Genomic DNA, 10773 nt, shown 5'->3' on the forward strand with positions numbered 1-10773 from the left:
TAACCATTTATTGGATGTGTGTCCGCATGCTCCATTGCTGTATGATTGCGGAGTGTCTCTTAGTTAAATATTTATTCATGCTAATTCCTAAACCGTTAATTAGTTATAAGAGCTTGCTATTTCCATAAAGTATCCCATGAAGAAGAAAATCAGTTTAGGCTATATCTGCAATATTTCACCAGTATACTGTATTACAGCCTCAAATAATCATTCAAATGTAAATGTTACATATGGATGGATAATTTTACAGAATCGTGAGCATGCACGTTTATCATGGAAAACTCAGTTATACGGTAGGGCATCTTTACTCCATTGATTTTCCATAGGACCATGCTTGACAACCTCTTGAAACTTGACTTGATAATGCACATTTTATCAGTCAATGTTCAGTTAAGGAAGACAGAAATTAAAGGTTCTACAATCATTTGAACTAGGCAAGAAAAGCTATGCTACATTGACTTCTGTCCATAGTCTCTCTCAAGACTCGAAAGAGAAGACATCAACTAGAAGCTTGTCAGAGCCGATATTATTCTCGTTTTTCACAGAGAACTATATATAAAACGATCAATAAAACATGTCTCAGTACTCTGGCAAAACTCACTCCCTCTTCACCCTGGAAGGGTGTTTTTGAGACCATCAACGATCTCGGTTGGCCAATCCAGAAATCTCTCCTGCGGTAGATCAGGGTCACGGCGCATTGGGGAACCTCTGGTGTGCTGCATGTCTCCTTGTTCACAAAGGCCCCATTCTGCATGTTTGTTTTGAAAGGCTGAGTCCCATCTCCATCTTCATCCATTAGCTGGCAAGGAGTTCACCTCCAGGGTTTCTCCTGCGGCACTTGTGAAATATTGATAGAAAAGGCTTATTTTCAGAATGCGAAGGAGGATGACATTCTACATTCTATGGGCCGACCCAGTGTACTGAGTGCTACTTACATTCAACATTCCACTCCATAGAGTGCCCCTAACTCAAAATAAAAATATTACCCACATGAAATGCATAAGTGCCTGGACAAGGCCATTGTGTCCTATTTATATTTAACTAAAAGCACATCTGCCATAACTTCTCCCAAAATGCACATTTTCAAACATGAATTTGAAGAGGACATAACGGATTATATACTGAACAAAAATATAAACGCAACATGCAACATGCAACAGCCCTAATCTATTGATTTCACATGAATGGGCAGGGGCTCAGCCATGGACGGGCCTTTAACCCACTTGGGAGCAAGGCCCGCCCACTGGGGAGCCAGGCCAGCCAATTAGAATGAAGTTTCCCCCACAAAAGAGCTTTATTACAGACAGAAATACTCCTCAGTTTCATCAGCTGTCCGAGTGGCTGGTCTCAGATGATCTCGCAGATGAGGACGCTGGATGTGGAGGTCCTGGGCTGGACTGGTTACACACGGTCTGTGGTTGTGAGGCTGGTTGGAGGTACTGATAAATTCTCAAAAATTATGTTGGAGGCAGTTTATGGTAGATAAATTAACATTCAAGTATTTGGAAATAGCTGTGGTGTACATTCCTGCAGTCAGCATGCCAATTGCACGTTCCCTGAAAACTTGAGACATCTGTGGCATTGTGTTGTGTGACAAAACTGCACATTTTAGAGTGGCCTTTTATTGTTCCCAGCACAAGGTGCACCTGTGTAATGATCCTGCTGTTTATTCAGCTTCTTGATATGCCACATCTGACAGGTGGGTAGATTATGTTGGCAAAGGAGAAATGCTCACTAACAGGGATATAAAAATATAAAAAATTGTGCGTATGGAACATTTCTGGGATCTTTTATTTCACCTCATGAAACATGGGACCAACACTTTACATGTTGCATTTATATTTTTGTTCAGTATATATGACAAAGCTGACAAACTGCATATACTGTAAGATGTCTCTTCGAAAGTGTTGTGACTGCTGTTGATGTGTTTTGTGAATCCATATTGTGGATTGGCAACTTAATCAACAGAGAATATCTTGATTGTATTGTATTGATTATAGTTTTGCTGATATTACCTTTTGACTAACGTATCCACCAACCTCATCAAAATAGCCTAATATGCTGTATCGCAAGTAATACAAATTAGATGATGGTTACTGATTTAAAAAATACTGTTGTTTAATTATCAGTTAATTGATGTAATAGCATTTGTGCCCTATGAGTGTGAACGAACAGGTGAATAATGAAATAGATAATTGCTGTTTACGAGACTGTCAAGGGCAATATAACGACGTGACCATCTCTTGGTATTTTAGATAATGATCTAGTTATAATAAGTACATCTATTTTCAAACATAGCACTGTTTCTTTGCTGTGAATAACAATATAATTTGTTAATAATTAGCCATATTTAGGTTTTATTTAGCATAAAGCACTTACATTTGTCTGTCAACACAATTTGTCTGTCAAATAATTTTGTAACAGATACTCTGTGACCACTTAAATGGAGAAATGATATATTTCAGCCCCCCAAAAAACATATGAAATTGAAGTAAACCCCTCTCATCTTGCAGGGCTCGGGCTTTTTAATTTATTAATAGAACACTTCTGAGAAATTAGAATATCTATGTCTGTGTAATTTGCTGCAACACAATCTGGTAGGTCCACACATGGCAAAATATTATCCAAGAGAGAAAGCGTACACTTTTTCATTGCAGTTTTGAGACACTCATCACTTTGGAATAGGCCATTTGCAAAAACACTTAGTAAAACCCCAGGAGAAATCAATTGCATTTTGTCAGTCATTGGTCAAACGATTGTTGTAAACATCTCAACATGAGGCAGGGAAACCTTTGACACAGCACTAAGTCAATGGCCCGCCGTGAATCACAAGGAGCTGTTTGACCACCAGCAGTGTGTTAGTACAGGCATTATGTCCGTCCATATCGTTGATCCTCTCAAGTAGCTCTGGCCTGCATTGTGCAGCATTGTGTGGATTTTCCAGTTTTTCAAAAATATCTTGCATGTTTTACATTGGAACTCTTTCAAATGCCCTGTAATGATTGCAAGGCAAATAATTTCCTTCTCCCAATGGTGATTTCTTACTATTATTAGCAGACTTGTACAGAGTAATAAGAAATGGTCACTGAATTGAATCTCTTCTCTCTCCCTCTCTGTTAGTATATGAGCCTGATGAAGATGGCATCATGCAAGAGACCATCCCTGAGGATGACAGAGAGAATGACACTCCAACTGAAGAGGAGAGTTCTGAGAAGACAAGTCCCAAGGCCTCAGAGGACAAAGAGATGGACAACAAAAGCAGTAACAGCTACAGCTACCAGAATTCACCCGTCAGTGTCCTTTCCAATCAAGAGGCCGAGTTGGAGTCACGCCTTAGCGACGCCAGCGATAGACTCTCGCTCTCAGACTTCAAAATGGCCTCACCACCTGAAAGTCAGAAAGTCGAGGAGAGCAGCGGTTCGAAACACAAGGATGACATGCACAGCAGTCTGGAGAGAATGAGGGCTGCGTATGCTAACTTTCTCTCAGATTCCTACTGGACAGGGATTGGGATGGACTTGAAAATTGGCAAAACACCCAGCAAAGCCAACTGTGACAGCACCAATGGGAGCACCAAGAATGAATTTGACTGGCACCAGGATGCACTCTCCAAAACCTTCCAGCAAACCCAGTCCCCAAGGACTGTGTCCAAACCCAACCTCTTCAGCTCGGTCCACCTCTACAGACAGAGCAGCAAAGCAGGTGGGACGGTGTTCACAGGAGCAAGTCGGTTCAAGTGTAAGGACTGCAGTGCTGCCTACGACTCTATTGTGGATTTAACAGTGCACATGAACAAGAGCGGACATTACCAGGACAACAACCACGGAAAACCGAGCAATGCCTCCACGTCCTCCAAATCAAGAAAAAGAAATTTGCAAGACATGGAAGGGAAAGACGATGCACAGAAAGTTCTGAAATGTATGTTCTGTGGCCATTCTTTTGAATCCCTCCAGGACTTGAGTGTCCATATGATAAAAACAAAGCATTACCAAAAAGTGCCTTTGAAAGAACCAATCCCAGTACTCTCACCCAAATTACTGCCACCAGCAAAGAAACGGGCCTACGAAGCCAATAGACCTTGTTCTCCTGATTCTACCACAGGGTTAGCTGGTTACAGCGAGGCCCAACGGTCCGCGGCTATTTCAAATGCTAACAGTAATCGTTATGGTTATCAGAATGGGGCTAGCTACACTTGGCAGTTTGAGACATGCAAGTCTCAGATTCTGAAATGCATGGAGTGTGGGAGCTCACACGATACCCTGCAACAGCTCACCACTCATATGATGGTCACTGGACATTTCATAAAAGTTACAAACTCCGCCTCTAAAAAGGGGAAACAGTTAGCTCTGGATCCCTTGGCTATAGAGAAGATGCAGGTATTAGCTGAGCCTCTTGCTAATGAAACTGAAGGCGATAAAGTGTCTCCAATAACTGCTTCCCCGGGGGACAGTGAGAAAGATAACCAGAGGGGCATGGACAAAATTGAAGAAAGTCAAGTGAAGGATGACAAGGCAGAGAGTAAGGATCAAAAGGCAGGGGAAGGGGCATTTAAATATCCATATCTCCGCGAGGAGGATCTGGAGCAGCAGGGATCATCAGGTGGAGGAGGGGATATCCTCAAGTCTTTAGCCAACACAGTGGCCTCTGCAATCAACAAGGCTCAGACTGGGACCCCCAGCTGGAGTGCCTACCCCAGTATCCACGCTGCCTATCAACTCTCTGGGATCATCAAGAGCAGCAATCCCCTCTCAGCGTCTGCCCCTATTCAGCTAAAGCAGACATTCAACCACAAGCTCAGATCGATCGCCCCAAAGGGGAAGTTTCTTCAGGGCGCTGGGGGAGTTGAAACTCAGAAGGGACAGCAACAGCATCAAAATGTGGACATCAAAAAAGAAAAGGTTGGCATTAGCGATGGTAAAGAAAGTCTGAATATTAAGTTTGATCTGGCGGAGAATGATGACAGCGATTGTCAGGACAATTTCTCTACCTCTTCAAAGCTCGAAGCAGACTGTCTGAATGAAGGGAGTGATGCGATCAAAGGGAAGTTGAGCCCAGAGTTCTTAGACAGAGGCAAGACACCAAGCCCTCCTGCCAGCAATGGACGAAGCGCTACTTCAGAGCTTGTCAATGACACCCCAGAAATATTGGGCATAAACCCTCTAAGTGCACTGCAGTCAGTTCTGAACAATCATTTGGGTAAAGCAAATAAGCCCACCAATTCAAGATCTGAAAACAGTCAACTCTCTGCTTGCTCTCAATCTATATTCGCTGAACTCAACCGGAGTATGGAGAAACCAGCAGTGGTGCATGCCACCCCTGCTAGGAACAGAGTTAACAATGCCTTTCTGTTTACTGGCAATGATCAGCCAATAGACCTGACAAAATATAAACCTAACAAGCCAAGTTCCTCACATCTACGGCCATCTGCCCCAATGCCACAGACACACGCTCTGTCTGACATTGCTGACATGGTCAAGGTTCTTCCTAAAGCCACCACACCAAAATCATCCATGCCATCGAGGATACCCACCATGAAATTGGAAACAGATGTGAGATGCTTTGAGGATGTGTCAGCTGAGGTATACTCAGTTCACAAGCGTAAGGGAAGGCAGTCGAACTGGAACCCCCGGCATCTTCTCATCCTCCAAGCCCAGTTCGCCTCCAGCCTCTTTCTGACTTCTGAGGGCAAGTACTTACTCTCAGATCTTGGTCCTCAGGAACGAATGCACATCTCCAAGTTTACTGGACTGTCCATGACAACCATCAGCCATTGGTTGGCCAATGTGAAATACCAACTTAGGAAAACAGGGGGAACCAAGTTTCTGAAGAGCATGGACACTGGCCATCCGATCTTCTACTGCAATGACTGTGCTTCCCAGTTCAGGACACCACCAGCCTTCATCTCCCACCTGGAATCACACCTAGGGTTCCAAATCAAAGATATGTGCAAACTGCCTATCGAACATCAGACGAAGGTAGAGAAGCCAGAACTGTCTAAGGCTCTCAGTTTCCGGGCAACAGAGACGCTAGTCACTGAGGAGGACATTGACGCTAAGTTCAAATGTAAGCTGTGCTGTAGGACATTTGCTAGTAACCATGCGGTTAAACTTCACTTGAGTAAAACTCACAGCAAATCCCCTGAGAACCATTCACAATATGTGGAAATGGACAAAGAGTAGGAGTTGTTCATTTTTGCTAAATGTTTTGTTATTGATTTTTAAAACACGGGTCAGATATTTCAACCATATTTCCAGTAGCATTGTGTAGTATGCATAATGATTGAAAACATTTAATTGAAGATGACATGGACACACTGGCTAGACTAAACCCTAAAATGTTAAAGAATACACCAACTTATACCTTTGCACCCTGCTCAAATGCATCACCAGTAATGAAATGTATTAATGCTTGAAACATAATTGCTGATGTTTGCATGCAATAGCTATGGCTATGACTACTATTTATTTGTATGATATGTCACATTTCAGTTGTATTATTTCAAAGACAAAGTAATGGGTCAATTGTAATTTTTAACTCCAATGATACCTGCATAAATATGCAGTTTTTTAAACAGGTAGCCAAACACATGTTAACACATTTACTGAACTGTACAGTATATTGCTATGTAAAAATGTTTTGTGTTGCAATGATAGAACAGAAAAGCACTTTAATAAATGTTAAATCACCAGTTTAGGCTCAGATTCTGTACATGAACCCAACACATTTAGACAGGTTGGAAACAAGGATGTCTCACATGTAAAAGACACACCCCAAAAGAATTAAGACAAAAAAATTATTAGTGTTTCATGTGAAAAGGATGACAGTGAGACAAATGATACCTGCACCTTTTTTTTTACCAATTGAAATAAAGACTTAACATTTGCTACCAGCCTGTGTTCATTTTAAGTTTGCACGAGTCTCCTGTATGTCTCCTGAAATAGATTAACAATATATGCATAGACCAATGTGTGGTTGGGAGTGACTGTGTTCCTCATAGCAATTAAACATTTCCTTTTGCTCTCTTATTTCACAGCTATACAAATAATTGCCTGCTAAATTCATAGACATTTTACACAATGAATCTTTTTTTTTTTCAAGCAATCAAGTCCATCAATTACCACTACCCTTCACCACCCATCAAATAGGTTTTATAACAGGCGACTGACATTTGATGTCAAATGGAGAAAGAGCACATGGGCGCTATGGTGATTTGAATACTGTGACACCAACTTGCCCTCTATTGTTGGAAATGAGCAGGCAATCTCAATTGTTCATCAGATGACTCCTAATGCAGTTAAATATATTCAGATATAATTTCTCCTTGCATGTATAATTACTCTCATAGACCACACACCTCAGTGAACAGATTAAAGCTATAAATTATTTAATGCCTCGCCCCACCAATGGATCCCCTGATTCGTCTGTCGAGCCATTATGTTGTAGAGGAGCAACTTATTTTAAATTGAGGCTAAGGTATGGGTGGAATATAGTGAAACACTGATTGCAATAGTCAGATCTTTTGTGTTTATTAATGGAAATGAAATGTGAGATTGAATTGGCTTATTAAAAAGGAGATATGCCTCTGTACTGCTGCAGCTGTAATCATTCAGAATTACACAATTTAGCTTGAGTTGTTTTATCCTTTTTGAAATGTCTATAGAAATTCACTGCAATTCTGCATGTGGGGAAACAATATTATCATTCAAAGCATATGAAAATGTTTGGCTCTATCAGCAAGGGATCCACATTAGGCATAGGCTTAGCAAAGATAAAATGCTGTCATCAATGCAATCAGCAGGATTGTTTCTTACCTGAATTTGGTTTAATAAGTCAGTGTCACATTGGCTTTGTATTGCTACTGTACGGAGAAGATGTAGCCTATAAGGAAAATATAAGTATATGTGACCATGAGCAAAAAAAATATTCCACAAGGTTAAAATGCCATTTCATCGCACCAAAAAAAAGTGGACTCGTATCAAGTAATCAAGTCAGTGGAGTTGCCAAACAATCCATGTTTTTTTTTCATTTGAGATGTTTTCATTTTAATACAGTTGATCTAATATGGGACACCCTAATTAAACACTTCCTTACACCTTACAGGCAATTCTATATTGATAAAAGTCACCTTATCCTAGAGAGATTTACATGGCTATGTTATCAAAACATCACGCCAGGATAAAATCCCCTTTGTGAAAAATGAATGGTGGAAAAACGATTGGAACCATTTCCCTAGTTGATCACAAGGTTTTATGGGTATTATGACACCGCCACTGTGGGGCTCTATACACAGTTAGCAGAGACAGTGGTATACACAGTACTGTACATCCAGAAGTTGTGGTGTTCTATCGATGTTAGATTGTATTATGTGTCATCACGTTCCCTCTCATCCATGAAACTTGAATGAAGGAAAAGTACATTAAATACATTTTAGCAAAATATTAGTATGTGTAATTCTCTGTCTTAGTCATATCGTGTTAAAGAAATTATTCTTACCCAATGTTTTGCAGACAATCAAAAGTAACAGCCTGCCTATACCATTATGCGGTACGTCTAGCTGTAAAATTGTTTTTGAAACATTTAAACCATCTTAAGGTCTATAAATGTCATGATTCTGATTATTCATAGTCTGATGGATACGAAACATCAGAACAGCTTACACTCTTCACACAGGCCAGGGCTTGGGGATTCTTTAAAAAAAAACGTACTAATAGCTTAGTAGAAAAATCAAATTATGCACATAAGTATGCTTGCATAGCAGAGGCGGCTGTGAAAACCAAACTTAGCAAAAATTGATGCCAGCTCTCATTTGCAAATCCTTTGTCAATCTGTCATTAAACATGTTGTCAAATAATGATAAGTGTACACTCCTAGCTTACATTTGGCATGCTTCCCTCTGATGTTGATGTGCTGTAATGGGACAAATCTACACTGGAATTTGCCTGCTTGGATACGCACAAAACATTTACTATCTGCCTGACTTTGTGTCCTTCTGTGGCTTTAGACAAGGATGTGTTTTCTGCATTATCTGTGATTCACAGAGGGAAAAGAGTGGTGGAAAACTCATCACACAACATCATAATATGTTCGTCTAATTTGTTTAATGAATGACTATTTTCAACAACAAAAAATGACCTGTTAGTCGAACAGTGTTCGCGAAAAGGGACGGAAACCGAGCCCTTGAGTTTAATTTCTTCTTCCCTGAAATCCTTGATGATTTGTGATGTCCTTTTTTAAGGCATCCTGGATCTCGCCATCACACCCTCACTACTGGGCACAGATGTCAATGCGACGTCTATTCCACGTTGGTTCAACGTAATTTCATTGAAATGACATGGCAACAATGTTGATTCCGCCAGCGTGTGCCAGGTGAGTCCTTACTTCCAGGCCTCAATTGTCAGTTCTCATGTACATGCCTTTATTACATGGGCTATGACTGGATGGAAGACGTGGTCTAAAATGAATAGCAATCTCCATTCCACCACCTTTGGGTAGGCCTATCTGTTGCGTCTTTTCTGTGAGATTGTTGTGTTGTTGCAAATTTGCTAATCACGCCAAACACTTGATTAACATACTGCAAAACATTTGATCAATCAATTAAGCCGCACGACACTGCATGTTTATTGTGCATCATGAATATCAACTCCCGGGTCATTGATCAATTATAGCACATGCATGCTTTATCAATCATGTAACCTGATACCTGATTCTAACGAGAACATACCCGGGTTGATAAAGGGAAGGTGAAAACCCAGGAACAGTGTGATAATCCATTTGCTGTCTTCAAAACTTTCTATCACAATAGTTCAAACTTTTTGTTTTCGTAATTTCATGATTTTCTGTCCCTCTTTTTTTTGTCCGTCGCTTATGGTTCGACTTGGTAATGGTCGTCCTTTATTATTCATTTGGTTTCATTCCTGTGTTCAACGCAACAACAACAACTAAACGCATGTTGTTACTTCTCTGTGGGAGGAGAAGAACATTTGAAAGGCTTCACCGATGTGCCGGTCAGTCAATTGAAGTCACTTTTAAAGAGTCTCCCTCCCTCTTAAAGAACACTACATGACTAAAAGTATGTGGACACCTGCTCGTCGAACATCTCATTCCAAAATAATGTGCATTAATATGGAATTGGTCCGCCCTTTGCTGCTATAACAGCCTCCACTCTTCCGGGAAGGCATTCCACTAGATGTTGGAACATTGCTGCTATAACAGCCTCCACTCTTCCGGGAAGGCATTCCACTAGATGTTGGAACATTGCTGCTATAACAGCCTCCACTCTTCTGGGAAGGCATTCCACTAGATGTTGGAACATTGCTGCTATAACAGCCTCCACTCTTCTGGGAAGGCATTCCACTAGATGTTGGAACATTGCTGCGGGGCCTTGCTTCCATATGTATGGGCTCTGCGCAGGCCAGACAAGTTCTTCCACACCGATGTCGATAAACCATTTCTGTATGGACCTTGCTTTGTGCACGGGGGCATTGTCATGTTGAAACAGGAAAGGGCCTTCCCCAAACTGTTATTTTCATGAAATAAACACACACAGTGATTGTGATGATTTAAGAATAGAATTATAAAGACTGCATGGGTGGCTTTAATTCAAAAGATTGTTTAAAGTCCACATGTTTCGGTATTCCCCTTCCCCCAATTTTTTTTTTACAGGATGAGTTTGTCACAGAGAACTGTGGACGAATTTTAGCATAGGAATGCATGGGCAACGTTTCATTGCCATCATATACTGGATGAGAGAAATAACACTTGATTGCCAGCAGT

General features: G+C 40.9%; 1 protein-coding gene across 1 annotated transcript in view; it reads left to right on the top strand.

Annotated features, from left to right (window-relative positions):
* Nucleotides 1-6889, top strand: part of tshz2 (teashirt zinc finger homeobox 2) — a 43948-nt gene extending 37059 nt beyond the window's left edge. Inside the window, exon 2 of the mRNA XM_020460098.2 lies at nt 3121-6889. Coding sequence (XP_020315687.1) covers nt 3121-6179 — 3059 coding nt within the window. The 3' untranslated portion in view covers nt 6180-6889. The remainder of the gene's footprint in view (nt 1-3120) is intronic.
* The last annotated feature ends 3884 nt before the right edge of the window (nt 6890-10773 follow it).

The sequence above is a fragment of the Oncorhynchus kisutch genome, linkage group LG24 (assembly GCF_002021735.2).
Source record: "Oncorhynchus kisutch isolate 150728-3 linkage group LG24, Okis_V2, whole genome shotgun sequence".
Lineage (NCBI taxonomy): Eukaryota > Metazoa > Chordata > Actinopteri > Salmoniformes > Salmonidae > Oncorhynchus > Oncorhynchus kisutch.